Source organism: Monodelphis domestica, chromosome 1, assembly GCF_027887165.1.
Source record: "Monodelphis domestica isolate mMonDom1 chromosome 1, mMonDom1.pri, whole genome shotgun sequence".
Lineage (NCBI taxonomy): Eukaryota > Metazoa > Chordata > Mammalia > Didelphimorphia > Didelphidae > Monodelphis > Monodelphis domestica.
The window spans coordinates 518,563,223-518,589,643 of record NC_077227.1 but is presented as its reverse complement, the minus strand read 5'-3'; the positions used below and the strand labels follow the sequence as shown (position 1 = coordinate 518,589,643).

The 26,421-nt window shown below is 38.3% G+C and overlaps 1 protein-coding gene across 2 annotated transcripts in view; it reads right to left on the bottom strand.

The window, feature by feature from the left end:
• Positions 1 to 2,258: 2,258 nt before the first annotated feature.
• PLB1 (phospholipase B1) overlaps positions 2,259 to 26,421 on the bottom strand; it is a 241,736-nt gene continuing 217,573 nt past the window's right edge. The window contains exons 54-59 of one of the 2 annotated variants that reach the window (XM_056818431.1): positions 24,989 to 25,077; positions 24,700 to 24,781; positions 19,097 to 19,201; positions 18,501 to 18,596; positions 3,558 to 3,632; positions 2,259 to 2,712 (exon numbers count right to left, since the gene is read on the bottom strand). In XM_056818431.1, coding sequence (XP_056674409.1) covers positions 2,506 to 2,712; positions 3,558 to 3,632; positions 18,501 to 18,596; positions 19,097 to 19,201; positions 24,700 to 24,781; positions 24,989 to 25,077 — 654 coding nt within the window. In that variant the 3' untranslated portion in view covers positions 2,259 to 2,505. 2 annotated transcript variants of the gene reach the window in all.

The following is a 26,421-nucleotide window of genomic DNA, read 5'->3' as shown; positions in this document are numbered from 1 at the left end:
ATATTTGAATTTCTTCTTTTTGCCTGCTTTCAATATTATCTCCTTGACTTGACCTGGGAGTTCTCAAATTTGGCTATAATATTCCTGGGAGTTTTCATTTGGAGATCTTTTTCAGAGGTGATCAGTAAACTCTTTCAACTTCTATTTTACCTTCTGATTCTGGAAGATCAGGGCAGATTTTTTTTTGGTGATTTCTTGAAAGATGATGTCTAAATTATCTTTTTTATCATAGCTTACAGGTAGTTTAATAGTTCTGAGGTTATATCTCCTTGATCTATTTTCCCATGAGATATTTCACATTTTCTTCTATTTTTTTTACTCTTTTGATTTTGATTTATTGTTTCTTCATATCTCATGGAGTCCTTAGCTTTGTTACTACCACCTTGGGGCCATGCTCTCTTGATTAATGAGTCAATCATCTGCCAAACCACAGTATCAATTCTATTTACCTGTTTTCAGACACCAGACCACATGTCATATCTCATCCAACTATCCATTTTAGTTCCTTATGAATTCTTTTCTATTTCAACCTTTCCCCCTTTCCTACTTCCCACCTCTTGATCTGGGAAGAATAGACAAATTAATACTACCATAGCTCCTTGAGAGGGCATGTCAATTGACTCCTCTATGACTCTATTCATTATCCATGTGTATCCCCAGATCTTCCTCTCCTATTACTCTTTTATGTGTTTTGTTTTCCCCTATTAAAATGTATGTTTCTTGAGGTAAGGAACTATTTTGTATTTTTATTTATATTCCTAGTACTTAGCACAATTCTTGGCATATAAAAAGTGCTTAATAAATATTTCTCATTCATTTATCCCTTTGGCCATTCTTGCTACATTTGTAAATCAAACATTTTAAACTAATAAAGAGAACATAATAAGTGACATACATACTTGTGTTGTAACATCTTTAACCCTGAAGAACTGCTCTTTTCAAGTTTGATTGTGTGGAACAAGGGGAAATGATTTCTGATTTTCTCAGAGATCTCTGAACCAAGGAGAATACCTTTGGGCTTGCTTGTGTAGGTGGATGGATATTGAAGACTTAAGATTGTTAGAAGAGGTTGTGGCAAGCATGGAGTTTTGAATGTTTAGCATAGTGCCTAGTATATAGATGTTTAAAAAATGTGTGATTGAATGACAGACTAGGAATCTCTTCGGAGCCTCAGACATGTAAGAAGGCTACCTCCACTTCCGATGTCCCCTGATTTCTGGTGCTTGCAACCCTAGAGACTACTAAAAGGGAATTTCCTCTGGTGAGAGAGTTCTCTCATCATTTAAGATGAGATGTTTTTATTTTGCTTCCAAGCCAAAGAGCCTATCAATTCTAGTGCATTCTATTATCTGTCCTACTTTATTTAACACTCCCGATTTCTGTTTGCTGTTTACTTTGATAAAGAGATTTGCTAGCTATTTTTGATAATCTTTTGTGTATCTAGCATTTGGTGGGAGGATACTATGCTGGCAATCATGAGCTAAGTATTACCCTCTCCTTGAGAGTGATTTGGGAAAATGGTATTTATTCTGAATCTCAAAATATTATACTGCCAGAATATCACAGTTTGAGGCATGGTAGATTGATATTGGGCTATAATTGTGCCAATAGATACAGTTGAGTGAAGGAGTAAGCCCCCAACCATGATCCTCTTCTTCTTCCCAATATATGCAGAAACTTCAATCTCCCCTTAGAGATAGGGTCAACCAGGTACCAAATAAAGGATCATCTCTCCATGTATTTACATTATTATATAGCTCAAGAACATATCTATTTTGCACTCTTAAAATTGAATTGAATGTTTAGTTAACCAACTCCAAAACTCTAGACATTACCAGTAATCTGGTGACCAGAATTGTCTAAGAGGTAGAATCAGCCAGATTGCTTTAGGGCTAGAGAGGAAATAGAGAGCTGGAGTAGAAAGATATAGGAGAAGCTATATAGCTAAATAGCTCAGAGGACTGAATGGCAGGCCTAGAGACAGGAGGTTCTGGATTCAAATTTGGAATCAGACACTTCCTAGCTGTGTGATCTTGGGCAAGTCACTTAACCTTCATTGCTTAGCTCTTACCATTTTTCTTCCTTGGAACAAAAGGAAAGTGTTTTAAAAAAAAAAGGAAAGAAAGATATTGGAGACAGAGTTCTGAATATATTCTAATGACCCCATGAGAGTGATGTTTGATGGGAGCTAGAACAAAATTAGCATAAGTTCCATCCCTTCCCTTAAGCCAGATGAAAAGAGATAGCTTTGAACCAGGTTAATCCAAGCATAGGGAGGCTCCTTTGCCTTTATTTAAAAAAAAAAATTAATCTGAGATTCAACGGCTTGCAAAGTGGTGATTTCTAGTCCCAGGATATTGGTGCTGTTCCCTGAGGATTTCAGCTGTCACCAGACATTGAAGCTAATGATCTCGGTGTTGGCAAGGAATGGCTGAGGTAGAGAGAACCCTGGGAGAGTGCATTTGGGAAGGAGTTGGGTACGAGAGTGCCAGTAGGAGTTGATGCTTAAAAGACTGTTGCCACAAGGCTGATAGGGCGTTCTTCCCTCCGAGAGCATTTCTTGGTCCTCCACAGCATCACCAGCACCACGCCAACTATGAAGCTGGCAGCAGCAGCCACCAGCACGGCCCAGAAGGGGACACTGGGAGTCTTGTGACTGGCTTCCTTTCTGAGCAGCCCACTATTCCTCATCGTAAAAAAGTAGGGGTTCTCCTGGGAAAGGAACACATTGCAGGGTGCAGAGTGCACGAGAATAGCGATCCATCAATCAACACCCATTCAATCAAAAAGCATTTATGATCTAATGAATATTAGTAATAAATCTCTTTGCCTTGGAATTTCCAAGTACTTTCCATTCAGACTCTCCTTTTAAGGTCTATTAAAATGATTGCCAATTCTTGAGCCCCTCCTCTGAAAGCCTGGAGAAACTAAGGCTTTCCCAAGGAAAATGAACCGTGCTGAGAGTAAAGGGGTCGGGAAATGGGTTCTTCCAAGGACTCTCAGCCTTAGGGGCTATCTTTGCTCTTATGCTGGTCCTTGGGCTCCGTTATCCTGGAATTACACAGAGCCACCGAAACCTCTCAAGGTTTGAGAATGGCCACTCTAGGTGAGGACTTTGCTCCTGCTAGACCTATCAGTCAGTTAACAAACATTAATTAGGTCCTATTGTTTCAGGCCCTGACATAGATTCTAGGAATATAGTGGATAGCTTATAGCATGGGATCTCAATCCTTTTTTTTTTTTTTTTTGAGACAGGGACCCCTTTGGCAGTCAAGGGAAAACTATGAATCTCTTCTCAGAATAATGTTTTAAAATGAACAAAATAAAACACAAAGGACTGCGAAGTAAACTAATTATGATATAATACACTTAACAATTTTTAAAAAGTTTCTGGACCCCATGTTAAGAAGGTCTAGATTTTAATTTATGAAGAGTCTAACCAAAGAGCCTCTGATTACTCGACACTGAAATCCCTCCACCTCTGGACAGACAGTGAGGAAAGAAGATGCCATACAGGGAGGTGAGGGGGCAAAGAGAGCTGGACGGTCTTTACTTACAGAGGTTGGGCATTTGACTTTGGTCCGGCTGTGGGTGAAGTTGTTGTAAGTCTGCTTCTGGCCCACTGGTTCCAACTGAAACAGAGGACAGAGACAGTTGATCCTGCTGACTCCACTCACCTCCACAGCTGCCTGCCCCAGAGGGAAAAGAGCAGGTGGGCTCATCATACAAACTTTCTTCTGCCACAGAGAGAGTGGGAAGAAGCTGATGGAGTGGCACTGACCCTCATTAAGGGCAGAAGCATCGAGGGAATTCAACGCAACACAATACAATACACATTTATTAAGTGTCCGCTGGACAAAGGAAATACACAATATTCCCACTGAGCTAGTGAGAAGGGAGACACAGATATAGATAACTGCAATACTTAGTGTTACATGATAAGTATATGGTATAGTGGAATGAGTACTGAATTTAGAGACAGAGGACCTGGGTTCAAATCCTGTCCCATCTACTTACTGCAACCCAGGTGATCTTGGACAAATCATTCAATTTCCCCAGGTTTCAGTTTTCTTGTTTGTAAAATGAGGAGGAGTTAAGCTAAATAAAATCAAATTTATAAGAATACAAGTCATTCTCCAATATATAAATGGTCAAAGGATATGAACAGGCACTTTTCAGAAGAAGAAATTAAAGCCATCTATAGCCATATGAAATACTTCAAATCACTCTCAATTAGAGAAATGCAAATTAAAAGAACTCTCAGGTACCACCTCATGCCTATCAGATTGGCTATATGACAGAAAAGGGAAATGATAAATGTTGGAGGGGATGTGGCAAAATTGCAACCCTAATGCGCTGTTGGTGGAATTGTGATCTCATCCAATCATTCTGGAGAGCATTTTGAAACTATCCCAAAAAGCTATAAAATTTTGCATACCCTTTGATCCAGCAATACCACTACTAGGTTTGTATCCCAAAGAGATGAAAAAAGGGGAAAGGACCTGCTTGTACAAAAATATTTATAGCAGTTCTTTTTTGTGGTGGCAAAGAATTGGAAATTGAGGGGATGCTCATCAATTGGAGAATGGCTAAACAAATTGTGGTATATGATTGCAATGGTATATTAAGAAATGATGATCAGGAGGATTTCAGGAAAAGCTGGAAAAATTTATATGAATTGATGCAGAGTGAAGTGAGTGCAACCAGAAGAACATTATACACAGTAACAGCAATAGAGTACAACGAACAACTGTGAGTGACTTAGCTATCCTTGGCAATATGCTGGTCCAAGACAATTCCAAAGGATTCGTGATGAAAAAAAAGTTATCTCTTTTCTAGTGCAGGGAGGCAAGGGAGGGAGATCACTGGGAATTTTAATGTAACCAACAAACAAATAAATTGATAAAAAAGACAAAAAGAAGAGAAAAATGCTATCCACTTCCAGAGAAAGAACTGATAAGAGTTTGAAGCAGAGAGAGGCAGGCCATTTTTTGCTTTGTTTTCTTCATGGGGGGTGTATGTATTTGGGCCTTCTTCTACAACATGAAGTGGAAATACATTTTGTACAGTAGCACACATATAACTTATGTCAGATTGCTTACAAACTTGGGGAGGGAGGGAAAGAAAGGAGGGAAAGAATTTGGAACTCAGAATGTTGGAAAATAAATGACAAAAATTCTCTTTGAATATAATTGGGAAAAGTAAAACATTACTGAAGAATCAAAAAAATTTAAATATAGGCTGTGTTCACTGGACAGAGACCCCATGCAGTCATGTAGAACATAAAGTATATGTAAAATAATGAATGAGGTGAGAAGGTGGAGTGTCTCTAGATTGCGGAGAACCTTGAATGTCAGGCAAAGGAGTTCAGAATTTATTCAGTAGTCAATAGGGAAGTATAGAAGATGTTAGAGCAGAAGAGTGATATGAAAATTAAGGACTGATTTGAGACTTCCTTACTAACTTGCTCTGCAGACTTTGTATTCTTTATTTAATGCCATGGGGCTAAGAATGTTTATGACTGAGATAGGTCATGTGGGAACATGGCAGATCTCCAAACTATGCTGGTCTCCATCCAATAGTTGCTATAATGAAGGCTGTAATAGCGACAAGATTGTATTTTCTTACATGAAAGGCCAAGTATTTCTCCTCAACATTAAAATTTTCACATAAAGTTTATAGTTTCTATGTAATTAAGGTATCCATTCAAACTGGGAGGTGCTAAAACTCAAAACTCATAGTCTAAGAGTTCTTGGAAATCAAGTCATCAAATCTACACCATCCTGGCATGAAAATAAAACTAAGTTTGAAGAATCACTTTCAGTGTGGTGAGGGAGTAATAAAAATCATTTCTCTGCTTTGGTTTGACCCTCTCAGAAAGAAGCAGATTTTCTCTTATGGGTCAGAGAGTGTGGTAGACTGACTTTAGAATCAGAAGACCTGGGTTCAAAATCTGACTTTATCACTAAGTAACAGAGTGACCACAGGAAAATCATCTATCCTCTTTGGACCTCAATTTCCTCATCTGAAAAATGGAAACAATCACGCTGGCATTATCTATTTCACAGGATTGTTACAAGAAAAATGTCACATAAAGAAAGTTATTGAAATATCTATAGTAACATTAAAAATATTTTGTGTGGTAGCAATGAACTGGGAACAAAGCAATTGTCTATCCATTTGCCACATGAAAGTAATGGCATATTACTCAGTTCTAAGAAATTATAAATAAGAAGAATTCAGAGAAGTCTGGGGAAGTCTTCTATAAATTGATATAGAACGAAGCAAGCAGAATCAGGAAAGAAATATACACAATGGTGCAATGAAAACAAACAAAAAGAACAACACAGCAATGAAAATGACAAAATCGAACACTGTGTAATTATAATGACCAAGCCTACACCCCCTCCCCCTTCCCCCTGCCCCCATTTCGTGGCTGTGCAGAAGATTGTGGCTGAGGAACACTTCACATGCCATCAGCCTTGGTTGATGTGTGGGTGAGTTTTGCTAAATTGTTTTTCTTTTCTCTTCCTTTTTCATTACAGGGAGAGTTGGATGGTTTAGGTGAGAGGAATGCTATATTTGGAAATGATGGTAATATAGAAGATATCAGTAAAAATTAAATTGAGAAGTGAGTTATTATTGTTATAGAGATAACTTCAAGGCAGTATGTGGGAGGTGGGACAGAGACTATAAACATCAGAAGCCTAGCTAGGGCTCTATAGCTTAGGAAATGAATATTGCTGATGCTGATCATTGTGGTGAAAGGACTTTGCTGATGAAGCTTTGGTGTGCTTCAGTTTTTCTCTATCTTTAAAATGCTTTAAAAACAGCTCCTTATACCTCTAAGTACTTTGAGTTAGATAACTACTTCCAGTGGGGGACTAAGGTAGTTAGTTGAGGCAGCTAGGTAGTTTAATAGGCAGAATGCTAGACCTTGAATTAGGAAGACCTGAGTTCAAATCCTTTCTCAGATACTTATTAGCTATGTGACCGTGGGCATGTCACTTCATCTGGTTTGCCTTAATCCCTTGGAGAAGGAAATGGCAAACCACTCAAACCACAGGCAAACCTGTGCTATGAGAATTTATTATATTAATTCTCATATCAGGGCTCTAGAGTAGAAAGGCCTAAATAAATTCCTGAATATTAGGGAGAATTACTGTGTATTTCTGTGTCTGGGGGCTGGGTTAGATATTGCATCCAGCATATTGCCTTTTGCATTTTCTTTATCCTTCAAAATCTCAATTTTTTAAAAACAGTATTCAGTTAATAAATGAAGAGGAGAAGGATTCTTTTCCAGTTTACTTGACACACTCTTTGTCCCTCTGTGAAGAAGGAGAGGGGCAGATGGTTTGAAAGACCACCACTTTATTAGTTATTCACCAATTAGAAATTAGGTATGTAAGAGAGGGGTTGAATAATGAGTCCCTAAAACTATTGGCTAAGTTGTAGGACCCAGATTTCTGGTCTCTATTTAGTAAAAAGGGCCTTAGACCTTTGTTGCTTTATCAGTTTTGATGCTGGTCTAATCAGTAAACCTAATAAAACCAATAAACTTATACCAAAAGTCAGTCTCTAAAGAAAATTTTAATCATAACATTGCCAAGGAAAAGCCCACAGATAGCACTGGCCTGCTATGGTCCCTAGGGTCATGAAGAGTAAGACGTGACTGATCAGTAATGAAGGAGCTAATAGGTTCATATTTTATATTTGTATGGTATTTTTAAAAACAAGCCAACTTTTTTCAAGCATTCCCCCCCCCCCCCATCTTTTAGTTCTTTATCCTTCCTCAAATTCAGTTGAACTAGATACTTCAGGGCAAGGCGCATATTATTTTTCCCTACATAGAAGCCCAGAGTTGGAAGGGATTTCAGAGATCAGGTAGTTTACCCCCTACCTTAACCCTGAACCCTTTTGGACAAGATCCTCAGCATCTGTTCTTACAGGCTCCACTTGAGGACCTCTAGTGAAGGGGACCTCCTGAGTGAGCTTCTTCTTCTTCTAGACAGTTCTAATTGTTAATAAGTTTTTCCTTATGGTAAACCAAAATTTAAGTCTTATCATCTTCTACTAACTGCTCTCAGTTTGGCCCTCTGGGACAAGATAGGACAAATCTAGTTCCAGTTCTAAATCACAACCTTTCAAATACTATAAGAGGGCTTTCATGTCTCTCCTAACTCTTCTCTTCTTCCCACTAATCCTTCCCAGCTCCTTCAGCCAATCTTTGTAAGGAATGGTCTCCTGTTCTCTCATCATCCTGATCACCTTTGTCTGGACTCACTCTAATTTATGAGTTATATATCTAGGTCTGGGCCCAGATACGGTTTGATCATGGCAGAGTTCATCTTTCCTGGGATATTTTTTCTCTTAATGCAGATTTAAGATGTTGGCATTTCTGGCAGCCACCACTTCACACTAGTGGCTCATATTGAGCTTTAAAATCCCCTAAAACATCAGATCTTTTCCTTTTTTTTTTTAACATGGACTATTATCTAGCTATAGCTCTCCCATACTTTATTTAATACAAGTGATTTTTTAAAAGCCCAGCTGTAGGGCTTTATGTCATTCTAGATTAAATTTCATACTACTGTAAATGTGTGGAAGGAGCCCCACATCTAGTCACAAAAAGTAAGGGGTGCAGTTAGGTGGCTCCGTGGATTGAGAATAAGCCTAAAGATGGGAGGTCCTGGGTTCAAATCTTGTGTCAGACACTTCATAGCTGTATAACCTTGGATAAGTCATTAATTCTCCTTGTCTAGCCCTTACCACTCTTCTGCCTTGGAAATAATATTCTATATTGATTCTAAGAAGGAAGGTAAAGGAAAAAGAAAGTAAGTTACCAAAATCAGAGCTAATGAGGCATTAATGCATTATATAGAGTGCAAAGATATGCTCTCTATGTTATTCCTTTATGAATTATAAAGAAGTCTCTATGATCAAACTGAAAGAGAAGCTTTGGCTGGCTGGCCCAAGTTTGGCCATGTTCCATGGTGATCTTTAAGAACATTAAACTTGCCAGTCCTAGAGTTAATTGAGGCTGGAAGTAGCTTATATGGAGTATGACCTCTCCCAGAGGGAAGCAGTGAGGAGAAGGGATTGCTCTTATCTCCCCTGCTTCATTGACCATAGAGTCTTTAAGTGGAGGTATACTCTCAAAATAGTCTCTGTATCTTCTAGTGATATGTATACTGAGACAGACAGAGACAGAAAGAAAGATGAGAGAGGAAAGAGAGAGGAGAGGAAGAGAGTAGAAGAGAAGAGAAAGTAGAGAGAGAAAAGAGAGAGAAAGAGAGAGAGGGGGAGCAAAGAGAGAGGAAAAGAGAGGGAAGTGAAAGAAGAGAGAAAAGAGGAACAGAGGAGAGAAAGAGTGAGAGTGAGAGTGAAAGAACAAGAGAGAGAGAGAGAGAGACAGAGGGAGAGAGACAGACAGAGACAGAGAGACAGAAAGACAGAGACAGAGAGAGACACAGAGAGAGACAGAGACAGAGAGTTGAGACACTGGCAGAGCAGGGCAGGGAAGCAGTTTCTCTATTGGTGGTAGAGAAGAGAGCCAACTTTGGATTTAAGGGAGAATTAGCCCTGGCAACTGCTAGCTGAGCTATAGAGAGGCCAAGGGAGTCTTGATAAATGACTCATGCAGCAGAGATACTATCAGTGGGAACAGCACAAGAACACCAATTGCTTTGACAACGTGAGTGACCTATGTGTGTGCCAGAGAGCAGGTTGCTGGTAAATGTTTAACAATCAGATCTCTGGAAAAAATGTATGCATGATATTTTTAAAAAATGTAATCTTCATCGTTAACACATTCTCCATCACTTTCTTAAGTCTAGACAACCAATAAAGCAATAAATCAAAACCAGATTGTAGAATTTGCTAATTTTTAAGGCGCAAATGCTCACCCTGAAAATTTAACCATCAGCCAGTTTGGGCAAGTCCCAGCACAACCTTGGCAGTATACTCTTAATTTTGTTCTCATTCTTCCCCCTGATGCTATGTACATTTGTACCTGGGGGGGGGGGTGTACTCCAGATTTATGGTGAAGGGTATTTGGTACCTTCTTTTCTTACTAACCAATTTTGGTAAATATCTCTGCTTTCAGCTATTTGGTCTATTGGATGACTATTAAATGTAAGGTTACTGGTGAAGGCAGGGGCATGAAACTACTCTATGTTTCTTTGAACCCTAACCCTCTGGGTTGTAGAGGAGTGGGGCTACACCATTAAGTGTGTTCTATTGTATCTGAGCCTGGACATTTAGCTATTGCTCAGATTATCTGAAAATGTAATAAGCATTCCACCTATGCTTTCATCTAAGCCATTAATAAATAGATTGAATAACTCAGGGCCAAGGGAAGGTTCCCAGGTGAATTCCTTCTTACAGATGAGGAAACTGAGATTGGAGAAGAAGGAGTGACTTGCCCAATGGCACAAAGCTACTTTGTGGCTGAACTTGGCCTAGAAAATGGATTTTTGTCTCTCAGAAATAGTTACAGAATTGGTTTGGAAAGGAGGAAGAAGACAGTGATAGCTTTAGGTCAGAAGGAGGTCATGGGGAGCTAGTGGGGGAAGAGGATCAACAGCAAGGAGCAAAGGTCCTGGGGCAGTCCTCAGGATAGATATGGCCATTTTTTAAAAAGTAAACAAGTCTTAACTAGTAGTTGAGAATATAAAAAAGGTGGCAATGGAGGGATCAAGTCCAGGAAAGGAGATGGTAGAGAAGGAAAAGATCCAGGTGAAGAAGGAAAAGAAAATGTGAAGTCTCTCTCTCTTCTTTGGCCAAGGTCTTAGAAAAGGATAACAACAACAATAATAACTAAAATTTACATAGCACATTAAGGTTTGTAAAGTGCTTTACAAATATGATCTCATTTTATCCTCATTGTAACCTTCTGAGGTAAGTATTCTTAATAGCCCCATAAAATGGAGCTAGGTGGCACAGTAGATAAAGTGCTAGTCCTGGAATGGAGAAGACCTGAGTGACCTTGGGCAAATCACTTAACTCTGCCTCAGTTTCCTCATCAATAAAATGAGCTGGAGAAGAAAATGGCAAACCACTCTAGTATCTTTGCCAAGAAAACCCCAAATGGGATCACAAAGAGTCAGACACAACTGAAATGACTGAATAGCAATTTTACACAAGAGGAGACTAAAGTAGAGTGGGAATAAGTGACTTTCCCAGAGTCATATAGTTAGTAAGTATCTGAGGCCATATTTGAACTCAGGCCAATTCTCTATCCATTGTGTCACAGACCATCAAGAATAAGGTAGAAATTACATTGAATTCTAAAGAGGAAAGAGGAGAGCCGACAGTTCATTGCTATACTGTGGTATACCAGGGGCACAAGCCAATAAATGAAATGATGTTGTATTCTGATATTATAATTATTAGACATTAATTCAAGAGACAAACTTGAGTTATCCTAGAATGAAATAATTTGACATTCCTTCAGCTTTGTTGTAAGAAAGCAATGTGACATATTAGAAACAATGTCAATCTAGATGTCCAGAGGCATAAGAATCTAATTTTTACAGTGGGAGTGTGGGGAAAATGCTGGACTTGGAGTTAGGAGAGACCTGGATTTGATTCCAACACAATAGCTGTGTGATCATGGGCTAGTTAAACGTCTCAACCTCAATTTCTCATCTGTAAAACTGGGATAATATTGCCTGTGATACCTACCTCAGAGGGTTGTCAGATCTGATTATTATCACAGTCTCATCTCTTCCTTCTTGTCTAATCTTAAGTAAATCACCTCATTTCTTTGGGCCTCAGTTTCTTCATCTGTAAAATGAGGTGTTTGGGCTAAATGAACATCAAAGTTTTTTCTGGCACTATAAAACTCTTATAAAGGATAAAGGGGGTGAAACACAAGAAGAGGACACTAAGTAATTTTTAAACTTCTATCATTTTATCTCTAAGCAGATGTAGGCTATAAACATTCATCTTTACTTTCTTTACCAAAAGTAAAATAGTCAGGATACTGTTACCTGGAAAAAATGATAACCCTGCATCCTGGCTCAATAGGGCAAGATCCTTGATGGACTCATCCTGTGGATACTATAAGAATTCACATTCACATGATGGTTTAAAGTTTGTTAAGAGCTTCTTTACCCACCTCTAAACCTAAGCGAGATGAAAATGCTGGAATTATTATATCTGTTTTCTAGATGAGAAAATTGAGAGGTTAAACAACTCACATGGAGTCACACTAGATTTCCTGACCCCCACAAATTCCATCTCCCTGGGGATTGGGGAATAAATGTGGTTTGGGGGAAGGGGTCTGGCTGTTACTGTTCAGGAAGTAAATATCTAGGACAGCCTAACTGACACTTGGTAAATCTGTGGTTTACCTCAAGGGGTTGCAAGTGAGAATTAAAAATGATAATGTATGTTAAACATTCTTTTCAGTCAAGGATGATATCCATGTCAACTCTCATTGTGATGACAAATCTCAAGAGAGGAATAGAAGAGTCAGAGATGGGGAATCCAATTCCTGGTATGTGACTTTAGGATTATTACTTAGCCTTTATAGTCAGGTGCAGCATGAGAGTTCAGAAAAGATCATCCTCATAATAGATATTACTCTAAATCCTTTAGAAGATGAGAGAAGAATGAACAATTGAACAATGATCAATATATACTCTAGGCAACTGATGAAAAAGCTCTCTTGGAAAATAGGTTGGCCGAAGGATTACATATATATAGTCCAATGTCCTCATTTACAGATAAGGAAACTGATTCTCACAGAGGTTAATTGAGAGCACATAAATTAAGAATACTAGAGTTGAGATTTGAATCCAACTCCCCTGCCTCCAGAGTCAATGGTGGTCTCCTGGTGAAGACTGAGGCATAAGCTGCTAAATATAGTCAATGTTTAATTTAAAAATGTTTTTTTTTCACTGTGAGATAGAGTTTATTCTGGGGAAGGAGGAAGCATGTATTGGAAATGATAGCACTGGTTATTTTTTTTTTAATGTCATCTTTCACTTTACAAGAATATTCATAGCTGTACTCTTTGTGGTGGCAAAAAATTGGAAAATGAGGGGATGCCCTTCAATTGGGGAATGGCTGAACAAATTGTGGTATATGTTGGTGATGGAATACTATTGTGCTCAAAGGAATAATAAAGTGGAGAAATTCTATGGGAATTGGAACAACTTCCAGGAATTGATGCAGAGTGAAAGGAGCAGAACCAGGAGAACATTGTACACAGAGACTGATATACTGTGGTGCAATCAAATGTAATGGACTTCTCCATTAGTGGCAATGCAGTGATCCTGAATAATTTGGAGGGATTTATGAGAAAGAACATTATCCACATTCAGAGGAAAAACTGTGGGAGCAGAAACACAGAAGAAAAACAACTGCTTACATGGGTCGAGGGGATGTGATTGGGGATATAGACTCTGAATGGACATCCTAGTACAAACACCAATAACATGGAAATGGGTTTTGATCAAGGACACATGTAATACCCAGTGGAATTGTGTGTCCGCTATGGGAAGAGTGGGGGCCGGGGAGGGAGGGAAATAATATGATTCTTGTAACCAAGGAATAATGTTCTAAATTGACTAAATAAATTAACTAAAAAAATAAAATGTCATCTTTCTCTAAACAACAATGAATGATGAGAAAGGAACAACAAAGGCAAGTGGGGGAAGAAAAAAGGATGAGGAAAAAAATGTTTCTCATTTTGGTACTTGAATCTTTTGATTTCTCTAAGTCCCCAAGAGAAGGAAAGGAAGAAGAGGATAAGGTAAGGGATTTTTGTGATTCCTGTTGTTTGGAGGTGCTATTTTAAGGTTGGTTTAGGAGGATTCTCAGAGCAGTTCCAGCTTTTGCTATTGTTAAGCCACCATCTTTACTCCACTGAGGTAAAGGATTTTTAAAGGAAAGAAAACAAATCAGTTGTTGAAACAAAAATGTTCATCCAAAACAAATTTGGAGGAGAAAGCTAAGTACCCAATGGACTGGATGATGAAATCACTGTTGGTGACTCAGATATCCTGATGGTAATTTGGTTCCTAGGGCTGAAAGAAAGACGTCATAGATATTTAAATGACATCATGGGATCCCTCAGAAGAAATAACTTGATAGAAGAAATGTGTGGGGCAGATGGATTTTTGTGATAACACCAAGAAAAACTGAGATGACACTCGTCCAATGGCCACATTCCTCTTCTGGTAGCTGAGTTGATCTAACCTGAAGATACAAAGGCCCTGACATCCATTCTCCTGTGCTACCCTATTTCCCTACCCTTGGGCTGCAGCTGCTGTCAGACTGGGGATGTTTTATTCAGATGTGAAAAGGCTATTGGAGAAAGCACAATTGTAAATTCAAAGAGAAAGCCTGGGCTATGAGTCAGCCAGGCAAACCATGAGACAGAAGAGCTGGGCTGACAGATGTGGGGATATAGTAATGTCTGGCATGCATCATTCTCATCCATGAGACCCAAAGCTACAAGAAGAGGAAGATAAGATTGCAGGCTGCTTAGTTGCTATGAGAAAAGATGATGGCATGTCCTAGTCAACAGGTAAAAGGATCGGCTTACCAATGAGCCTAGATGAAAGGAAGGCTTTGGAGAAGGAAGAGATTTTATTTTTTCTATTTAAGAGAACACAAGTGTAAGGATTATCATCTACCCTGTGAATAGTAGGAGACAACACTACATAATTATGGCCAGCCTTTCCATAGGAGATAACTATTGCAATAGAGAAAAGCAATAAAAATGGATAAGTTGAGATGAAAAGAATGTCCATGAAGTCACGGTTGCTGATCATAAATCAAATATTAGTGAAGTCTTTAATCTAATCATTTTATCATTTACTCACTCAATCATTCTTTCGAAAAAATCAACAGGGAAACGTTTTCAGTATTTGGAGGAACACACAATCTCATCAGTATGGATATTCCCTTCAGTAGTGCAGATCATAGTTCATTCATACTGTCTCATGGTGTATGAGCCACTTGGCAAGGAGTCACCTAACACACTAGAGGATTTCCCTTGGGTCTCTTGACATTGTGTGAACACACAGGAAGCATGAGGCTATCCATCAGTTATCACTTGCCTTCATTATAGGAACGGTCAGCCTCAATTTCTGGTCATCTAGTTCTCTGGCAATATCCTTCACATGACTTTCCCTGCTCAGCTTTTCCTTGGGAGCATGTTACGGCTTGCTTGCATCCACCCAGCACCTCTTCCTCCATCACTATTTTGGTGACTCAGCTTTAATCCTTCAGTGTCTAGGATATTCCAAGACTTGTAGCCATATTTGATATTAAAAAGATGGAGGGGTCAGCTGGGTAGCTCAGTGGATTGAGAGTCAGGCCTAGAGATGGGAGGTCCTAGGTTCAAATCTGGCCTCAGACACTTCCCAGCTGTGTGACCCTGGGCAAGTCACTTAATCCCCATTGCCTAGCCCTTACCACTCTTCTGCCTTGGAGCCAATACGTAGTATTGGCTCCAAGACAGAAGGTAAGGGTTTTTAAAAAAAAAGATGGACCTTTGTTTCAGGGAGAAGCTTAGAGTCATTAAAAGTGCCATGCAATTCCCCAAAGGTAATCCATTCTACTTTTCTCTTCTGATTCAGGGCTAGTCCCAATTCATGTGCAGGATTTGTCCAATTCACATACATATACAGCTTATGTTTTATATTATGTTATGAATGTAAATACACATATGTATGTGTGTCTCTCTTTATAAATGTGTATATATCTATCCAAACATGGGTCTATACTTATATCCAGGGCAGTAAGGTGGAAAAGTAAAATAGAGAACCAGGTTTAAAGTCACAAAGATCTGAGTTCAAATTTGACCTTTAGACACTTACTAGCTATGTGATCCTGAACAAGTTACTTGATCTTTATTTGCCTCAGTTTCCTCATCCAAAAAATTGGAAAAATAAAGGAGGAAAAATGTTGTGAGGATCAAATGGGATAATGATTACAAAGCACTCAGCACAGTGCCTGGCACATAATAAGCACTATTTAAATGTTAGCTGTAATTGTCATATGTTAATTATAAGTAATATTTTATATAAATGAATTATCAATCTAATTGCATATCATGGTATGAACAATAGATATTCTTCATTGATTTAGTTTGTTTTTCTTTTAAGATGAACTCTTTTGAGTGATATATATCTTCTTTAGTAGCTTCTGAAGTGTTCTGGGATTTGATGTAAGCAGAACAATTTCTATTTGTAAACAAGATCACATGTAGGATGTCTCCATCTATATGCAAGTTTCTCATCAGTTTGTACTCTGTGCTGGAGCATTTTCATAATAATGGCAAATATCTATAGAGGGCATGTATCTCACTGTTTTATGCCTCTCTTGATTTTAATTATTATAAAAAATTAGCTTATAGTCTAAGCAAGTGTTGCCCTTGGATGTTGTATTTCTTTTGGTTGGCAAGGAGATAAATATTTGTTGACTATGGCAGTTTCCAGGTTCTTTTGATCTTTTTCCTGTGGTGATTGACTTATTATCTACTAAAATCTCCAAATGTCCCTAGAAAAAGAGCTTTAAAAATAAAAATAATCTCCTAGAAAACAGTAATAGTTTTTGCCAATATCTGTTCTTTTATTCATTTCCCATATTTTGGAGGTGATGGCTTGTTTAAATTGGTCAGGTTGGAATGATCTCAATTGTATACTATTTATTATTTTTATTTGTTATCAATTTTGATCTAAGCTAAGATAATTTTATGGCATAGAAGAGACCAGGTTCTCCCTTTGAGAGGGAAAATAATTTTCTTTTCCTTTTATCATTTAGAGTTTGGGAAAGGCCTTTTATTTTTTTGGAATCAACAATGCAGGTGGTAGCCTATTAGAACTTTGTAAAACTTTTTGTTTAATTGTATCATTATACATTTGGAAGCATGAGAGAATATGAATTGTTGGATTTGATTCTGAACTGTATCACCCAAACTTTTCCCGTGATTTTTAGTATAAAGTCCTAGCAGAACATTCAAAACAGAAATTCAGAGCATTCCCAAATCACTAAAGAAATGGACAGGATTTTATCTTTTGTCAAATACACTTTAGCAGAATAGCTAAGGACAGCAACTATTAACTGGAGGGAGAATGTAAGGGTGGGGTTTAAACTACCTCACCAAGAATATGTCTCAATAAATCAATTATAAATCTTAAACTAAGTCTACACAAAGGCCTTAAACTGAAATGGATTACACAAGAATTGTCTGGATTGGCTGAGAAAACTTGGTGATGATGCTCCAGGTATTGTTTCTAAATTATGAACAAAGTTGAGAGGGGAGGATTTGCAGAGGTTGTATGTAGCAAGTGTGGCTTACTATCATGGCTCTGAAGAGGGAATCACTTGATTTCAGGCAGGGATAGACCATCTAAACTTTAAATGGCTCAGAAAATTCAGGATTTTCCATCTTCCCATTGGTGCCAGTTATTACCCCCATTTTAGGGATGATAAAACTTGAAGTTCAGAGAAATTGTGACTTGCCCATGGTTTTATATCTAATAAGGTGGTAGGAGGTAAAATATGAACCCAGATCTTCCTGACTCCAAGACTAATATTCTATCTACTATACTATGTTGGGAAGGATATAAAATATTAAAACAAAAACAAGAACAAAAACCATGATCCCTGTCCTTAAGGAGTTTGTAATCTAACAAAGATTAAGAGACATTTACATAATAATACAAATTGAATTAAATTTAAAAAATACAAAATTCTATGGGATGAAAAGAATATGAGATAGCTTATGTGTATTCTCTGTGGTTTATATAGTAGCCTCGCCTTTTCCTCCCCCTAACCCCAAATCAGTAGAAGGTACAGAGAATAAGAAGAGCCCAGTGGAATCATAATGTTATAAAATATTATGGAGGAAGTGGGTCTCTTACTTTCCCATCTATGCCAACAAAAGAGGGCAAATAAAGGGAATAAAAAGAGAAATCTTAAAAGGAAATAGTAAAGGAAAAAAAGGGAAGATGAGAATGGACTTGGAAACTTGTTGCTTTTGTTTTGAAATGTGGACATCTAAAGAAAGAACAAAAAGTAATTGATCTTATTAGGGATATTCAGGCTTGCCTTACAGGAAGGTAGACTTGGGCCATATATGTATGGTAGCCCTAGATCAGAAGCAGGGGTTGCTGGGATATGTAGTTTTCCCAGATGACAGGAGAGACTAAAGGATCATAAGATGAAGGGGTATTGTGGGAAGGAGAAGTCCTAGGTCCTTTCCCATCTCTTCTGAGCTTCAGAATTTCATACCCTTCCCTAGCAGCTCCATCCTTTGGTAGCTCCTTCTACCTGAGAAAACTACACTTCCCAGCCACCCTTGCTGCTAATATGGAGTTACAGTATTTTAAATAAACCAACCTTTGAGAACAAATGAGCTTAGCTCTACAGTCAATTTGAGCTTTTGGAAAGAAAGGGACAACATAAGCCAGACAAGGTGTTTTGGTCATTGGGAAACATTTTTCACATGGATCTGGACCATGACCCCTATCACATACCATGTTGTTCCAGAGTGCAATGGCCATCTCAGCATGTCCCCTCTCAGAGAAGTGAAAACAATCCACAGAGAAGAAGCTCAGGTCTGGCTTTCCTTTCTGTGAGCAAACACAATGGGATTATCTTCTAGGAAAGAGTAAACCTCTACATTTGAAGGTGAAATGGGCATTATTTTCTCCCCTAGTCCAAACTTTGAATCTGGGAAACTCAGCTAATTTAACCATCAACCCATGTGTGCTTAAATAAAGCAGAACACATGTGTATTTTCAAAGTTTTCCTTTTAATACATTGGTCTGACTGTTGACAATTTGTCTGCCACCCCTTCCTTCCCATTCTTCCTCTTTGTTACCAGGATAGAAATCAATCATTTAGGTAGCAATTTCTGTCTAGCCCAAACCAATGACCCCTGAAAAGTCTGACTAGTTAACTGCTCCCCCAAAGATCCCCCCAATCCTTTATTATCTTCAAATCTGCAGAGAAGCCAGTTCAGAAGAAGCTGCATCCATATCTAATGTTACAGTCAGGCAAGGGCTCTTTGGAGAATAGAGTCATAAATCCCTTTTATAGGATTACTCCCCTAGAGAAGCTCTCAACTTACATCATCCAATGGAACCACAGTGCTTTGGAAGAATGGCTGCACCACCACGGCGAAGTCCTCCCGCTCCATGTATTGGTGATGGTAGGTGATCAATGAGCTACCACTCTGGCAGGAGAGGAAAGAGGCTCTAAATGTCAGTTACTCACCTTGCCACCCTGAATCTTCCTGATAATCACAAGTGCTCTGCTTGTTAGTAGCTGATTGGTCAGAGGTTCTTTTATGGCAAAACTTGGATTGGGCCACTTTTTGGGTCTGGAATACTCTTCCTCCTCGCCTCCACCTCTGGGAACCCTTAGCTCCTTTCAAGGCTTCCCTGGAGTTCTGCCTCCTATCAGGAGCCTTTCTTGATTCTGATTCTCCCAGATCAACCAGGGTTCCTTTCCCTCCTTCACTGTATTTTTTTGTGGGAGCATTTATTTATGTGTAATTTGTTGTCTTCTCCTAGTAGAAAGAAAGCTCTTTGAGGGCAGAGAGTGGTCTAACTTTTTGATTTATATCCTCAGTGCTAAGCACAGTGTCTGGCATATCACAAGTACAGTACTTAATAAATGCTTGCCAACTGAAGCAAATATCAATCTATCCTAAGTAAGTAAAGGCAAAGAAAATCTTCAAAGGTAGAAGGATAATGATTTCCATCCCATAAATCCTCTGTAAAGTTGGGTCTGTGCAGTTGATCTGACTGTTTGTATCAACTGTGACCCCTGATCTTTTTTTAAAAAATAGAACTTTATTGATATCTTTTGTTTTTACTTTACACACATTTTCTATCCCTTCTTCCCTCCCCTTTCTCTTATTTTAAAAAAAGGAAGAATGAAGAGGAAGAAAAAAAATTCAACAAAATTAGTTGACATATTGGGGAAAAAAATCAGATGTTCTGGCCCTTGCTCTCATTTTATCATAGGATATAAAGACATGTGGTTATTCAGAGCCAGCTCATCAGTTCAGATTTAACGCAAATTGATGATGTTGCCTGCTGGCTTAGCTGAAGGAAGTATATCAACTTCCAGCTAAAGAATGGACCCTTGCCATTAAGGAAACTTAAGAAATATTTATTGAGTTTATATAGGCACCCTGGTGAATATATTGCTTGACTTTTGTCCTCATAAAAGCTAATAATCTAGTTGGTGAAAGGAGATGGGGAATACATATATAAAATGATGACAATGTATATAAGAAGATCACAGAAAGGATGTTAAACTCTCAGTAACTGAAAAATCAGCAAGGGTCCAAGAGAAGCAAAAAATAAATGTGTCATCTTCAGTGGCAGAGAGATGGGCACTGATTAGAACAGAATATTATATATGTCATTAGTGGAAGTTTCTCTATTGGATGTTTTTGCTAACTATCATTCTTTGCCCCATGGTTTTGTGGGAGTGATATAATAACTATAAAACTAAAATTCATTAAAATGTATTTTAAATAACAAAGAAATAGATGCATGTATATGTAAATAAAGAATGATATAATATAATATAATGATGGTTAAGTACTGAACTGGGTGGTATGGAGTATGATTGTTATGGAGTTTTCTGAAAAAAACAAAACCCAATGTTTATGAGATGGAGTTAGGGAAGGCTTCATGATGGAGGCTGAACTAGAGCTGGATGTGATAGAACTTGGGTTTGCAGCAAGGAGTGGGGTAGGAATTGCAGTTGAGGTGAACTGTATGATTGGGTGTGAAAAAGAGTGTGGAAGTATTGGGACCAGTAGGAAAAAGGTAGAATGGGAGATAAGGTTGGATAGAAAGGATGGGGCCAAATGTACCCATTCAGACTGCATCCAGGCTTGATCTAATGGGTAATAGAAAGCTATTGTACGTACTTAAATAGAGAGTTGGTATGATTAAGAATGGTGTTTGGGGAGAGGATGAATATAGTGACTATTCAACATCTGGGAATACTTTAGAGGGAGGGAAAGATGAGAGGTAGAGAGCCCATTTAAGATTCTTGCATTAATTTAGCTAAGAAGCAAATGAAGATGGTATCAGGGGATGTAGTAAAGAAGGGAGGAGTTTGTTGGCAAAGGCACCTTATTATAAGCTTTAAAAAAAGATGAAAATGCAACTATTTTGGAAAGTAAATTTTAGCTTTGTCCCCAAAGTCATTAAAAAGTACATACTCTTTGATGAAGCCATACCTACCACTGCTATGCAGATGTCAAAAAAGTATGAGAGAGAGAGAGAGAGAGAGAGAGAGAGAGAGAGAGAGAGAGAGAGAGAGAGAGAGAGAGAGAGAGAGAGAGAGAGAAAGGGACAATATGCACAAAATTATTTATTATGGCATTATCTATGGCATATACTATGGCAAATAACTGGAAACAAAGAGGGTACCCTTTGATTGAGGAATAGCTGGACAAATTTAAATCCTGATTTAGAAATTTTACCAGGTGTGTGACACTGAGCAAGTCTTTTGCATCTAAGGTAATTGAGATAATAATAGTTTCTGCCTGAGAAAGTTGAGAGGACAAAAGGAAATAATATGTAAATCACTTTGTAAAACTTCAAAGGGCTATAGAAATGCTATCCCTTGTTGTTGTTATTTCACTATAAAAAATAATGCACCAGGAGAAGCTAGATGCCTCAGTGGTTAGAGAGCCAGGCCTAGAGATGGGAGGTCATGGGTTCAAACATGGCATCAGATATCTCCTATCTGTATGACTCTGGGAAAATCACTTACCCTCCCCTCCCCCACTGACTAGCTCTTCCTGCTCTTCTGACTTAGAACCAATGCACAGAATTGATTCTGTGATTCATAAACAAGAAGGTAAGGGTTAAAAAAAAAAGGACATAATGAACTTAACAGATTCAAAGCAACCTTGGAAGACCTTAATAAATTTATGAAGAGTGAGATGATCAGAAGCAGGAGAACAATTTCCAGGATGATCACAATAAGGCAAAAGAAAACAGCTTTGAAAACCTTCAGCATTCACATTAATGCAGTGACCAATTATGGCGTCAGAAGTCTAGTGAGGAAATACATGCCCCGCACCCAATATCTTTCAGACCTGTGTCAATTGGTTGATTTGTTTCTTACTAATTGATCACACGAGAGATTTTATTTGAACAGAAGTTGTTGGATAGTGAGAGTGGATGATATGAAAAAGTACATCGATGAAACATTTTAAAATACACAAAAGAAAGCAGGAAGAAGTTCAGAAGGGCATGTAAAGAAGCAGGGCAGGATTTATTCTAGAATGTTCAATTATATATATATATATATATATATATATATATATATATATATATTTAAACTGTATACAATAGAAGTTCACAGTTTCCAATAAAATTCTCTTTTCTATTCTTTATATATTGAAACATTGAGCTTTGCTAACATTTAAGTTTAAAATAACACATAATTTTTTAAAAGACCAAGGATTAGGAGTCATATGAATCTCTATTTTTTGGACCCTGTGATAAGGGGTTGGGGATGCTATATGAAATGGAGACTTCCCTGCTGGATCATCCTGGCTTCCTGCTGGTAACTAATGTTATTCATTCCATCAGTCTTTATTGGCCTCTCAGCTTTGAGGGAAACAAGTCTGGGCTGGAGCTACAGGCAGGCAGCAGACTGGGGAGGAGAGGAGAAGCTGCTGCCAGCTGGTGCCCCAAATACCAGAAACTCCTATTAATGCCATAAGCAAGAAAAGGGAGAGTGGGGTGGTGATGGGCTGGCTGCCCGCACCCTTTCCCCTGGAAACTTTTCAGACTGCACAGCATCCTTCAATGACACCTCTGTGACTTCCCTTTCCATACATTCTATCCATCCCAATGTCATCTTCATCATTTAGATAGTGTTTTAAGGCTGGCAACATACTTTCGAGACATTGTATCAGGGGTGCCAAATTCAAATAAAAATAGGACTCAAGAAACTATACATAGTGCAGCTTGGTGGCTCAGTGATAGGCTCAGTGATACAGGACTTGGAGTCAGGAAGACTCATCTTCCTGAGTCCAAATCTGACCTCAGACATTTACTAGCTGGGTGACTTAACCCTGTCTGCCTCAGTTTTCTCATCTGTAAAACCACCTGGAGAAGAAAATGGCAAGTCACTCCAGTATCTTTATTAGGAAACCCCCAAATGGGGTCACATAGAGACTGGACTGAAAAATGACTGAACAACAAACCATACATAAGGGATGAAAGCCACACATTAACATTATCAATGTTCAATTCTATTTTTGTTTATTTTGTTAAATATTTTTCAATTACATTTTTTTAACTCTTACTTTCTGTCTTAGAATCAATACTAAATATTGGTTCCAAGGCAGAAGAGTGGTAAGGGCAAGGCAACTGGGGTTAAATGACTTGCCCAGGATCACATAGCTAGGAAGTATCTTAGGTCACATTTGAATACAGGACCTACTATCTCAGGGCCTGGCTCTCTATGCACTGAGCTACCTAGCTGCATTCCACTCCCTAATAAATTACATTTTAATCCAGTTTTGACCATATTTAAGAGTGGCCTGTTGGGTGTGTGTTTGATACTCTGTATTACATTACTTGATTTTCATAAAAACTTTGTGGGCTATTTTTATCCCCATTTTACAGATGAGGAACTTGAGACTAAGAAAGATTAAATAAGTGACTTTCTCAGGGTCACAAAGCTGGTAAGTATCTTAGGCAGCATTTGAATTCAGGCCTTCCTGACTCCAAGTTCAGCACTTTAAATGCTAGATTAACAAAGATAAAAATGAAAAAATCTCTTGCCTTCAAAGGAGCTTATATGCCACTGGGAAGAAAAACATATACATAGATAAGTATACAAATATATGTGTAATGATAATAATGTATTCATATTGATATATTTAATTAATGCCCGTAATTCATGTCTAATTACAGTGTAATAATCATGTATATATGCATACATATATATGGACATACATATACATACATACACACATGCATGTGTATTCATTCCAGTCAGGTCATGTATTGATATAGATTTCTACTCCCCAGTGAGGAAACTCCCTCTGCTGATGTGTAGCAGCAACTACTCTTCCTCCAGGTGGAAGCCTCGGGGAACGGGTCACCATATGAGCCTGTCAAGGTCCAGGTTGACTCCAGGAATTCCTAATTCTGAGGCAGGCTCCCTGTTCACTGCTACCTTCTTTTGCAACATATGCAAATTAAGCACCAAAGAACATAGACAGACTTTTTTTTTAAAGGTTGGAGAGTATCATTTTCATTTATTTCCCTTTCAAATCTGCCACGTTGACCAGGCTTCGCCCAGTGGGTGAGGGGCACCGGTCGTGGTATCATTGACTAGGTCTCCCCCTGGCTAGAATCAAAGTTATAGAGTTGTCAAGAACCTTAGAGATCATCTGGCCCAAGCTCTTCACTTTTCACTGGATGAGTGGAGGTCCACAGAGTGAAGTCACTTGTTCAGAGTCACAGAGGACAGGCAAAGAGCTGCCCTAGAATTCCCACCCAGGTTCTCTGACTCCAGACCCAGTATCTGTCCCTTCTCCCTGTCTTAAGGATGGACCTGCTCTCAAAAACTACTTCTTAGACAGATATCTTGGGTCATTCCTCCTGTGATCAAAGAACTGATCATCCCTGGCACAGGAAAAAGAGAAAATCGTGAAAGAAAGGTTGGGAAGCTTACCTGGAAATGTCTATTAATGTTCTTCATCTCTTGCAATTCAGGAGAATTATCTAGGGAACGTCCAAAGCAAGGGCAAATAGATCTATGGAATAAGGACAAACTAAGATGAAGGCTTCCATCAAATCCCAGTCCAGGTTGGCTAGTCCCTGGGATGATTTTGTCTTACCAGGAGCCTTGATATCACCTCCATTATGAAGAAGGTGCTGGCTTCCACCAAACTCCCTCTAGCTGGTTTTCCCCTGAGCTCTCCCAGTTTAGGGACCTAATAAAGATAGGTTTGGCTACTTACTGAGTTGTCACTGCACATTTTTCCCCTTGAATCTGACGCAGACCCACCAGCTCCATAATTTCTACCACGTTGATGAAGGCTCGAGGCAACTGTAGGAGATCCAAGAATAGACTTTATTGATTCTTCAGGAATCATCAGAAACATAAGAAAATAAGCTTATGGAATCACAGATATTTTTTCTCTTTCGGTTCTGTTTTATTATTGCAAATCATGGAAGTCTGTGATCTCCAAAGTATCAAAATTATAGGTGATAGAGTGGCTAAACAAATTGTGGCATATGGTTGTGGTGGAATACTACTGAGATGTAAGAAACGATGAGCAGATTAATTTTTAAAACCCTGGAAAGATAAGGAAGACTGAAATGAGTAAAACAAAGAGAAAATTTAAAGAAAAAAATATAACTGGGAATAACAGAATTTGAGAATTGGAAAGGACTTTAGAGATCATGGGATCATATATTTAGAACTGAAGGAATTTTTGTTGTTTAGTCATATCTGATTCTTCGTGACCCCATGGGCCATACTGTGCTGGTGGTTTTTTCAGCAAAGATACTAGGGTGGTTTGCCATTTCCTTCTCTCGTGGGTTAAGGCAAATAGAAGTTAAGTGACTTATCCAGGATCACACATTTGGTAAGTGTTTGAGGCTGAGTTTGATCTCAGGAACCTTAAAGGTAAACTAATTGAATGCTTGATTTTAAAAAATTAAGGTCCAAAGTCACACAGTTAGTTCCTGTCAAAGGAGTCACTCGATTTCAAATTAGGTACTCTTTTTATTGTGTAATAACTTTAATAGGAGGCAGAGTAGTAACTATAGGGATATTTGATTTTTAAAAAATCAATTTTTTAGGGGGCAATTAGGTGGCTCAGTGGATTGAGAGTCAGGTCCAGAGATGAGACATCCTGGGTTCAAATCTGACCTCAGATACTTCCTAGTTGTGTGACCCTGGACAAGTCAGTTCACCCCCATTGCCTAGCCCTTACCACTCTTCTGCCTTGGAATCAATACATAGTATATTCACACCCTTTAATTAATAATTTGCATTAAAGATGAGGACAGGGGGAGAGGGAATACACAGTATTGATTACAAGACAGAAGGTAAGGTTTTAAAAAAATCAGTTTTTTAAAAAAAGAAAATGAAAATATTGGTTTAAAACATTTTAACTAAGATTATGAAATATTGGGTTTTTTTTAACAGTAGCAAAACATCTAGACAAAGGCATAATATTAATAGAATGAAGAATCTTGTAATAATAATAGCTTATTCTTTTATAGTATTTTACAGTTTATAAAATGCTTTTCTTATAGTACCTTTGTGAAGCAAGCAGTACAATTAGCATTATCCCCACTTTACAGATTAGGGAACTGAGGCTCATAGTATTTACCTACCTTATCCAAGATCACATGGCTAATCTCTTCCATAATTTAACCATCT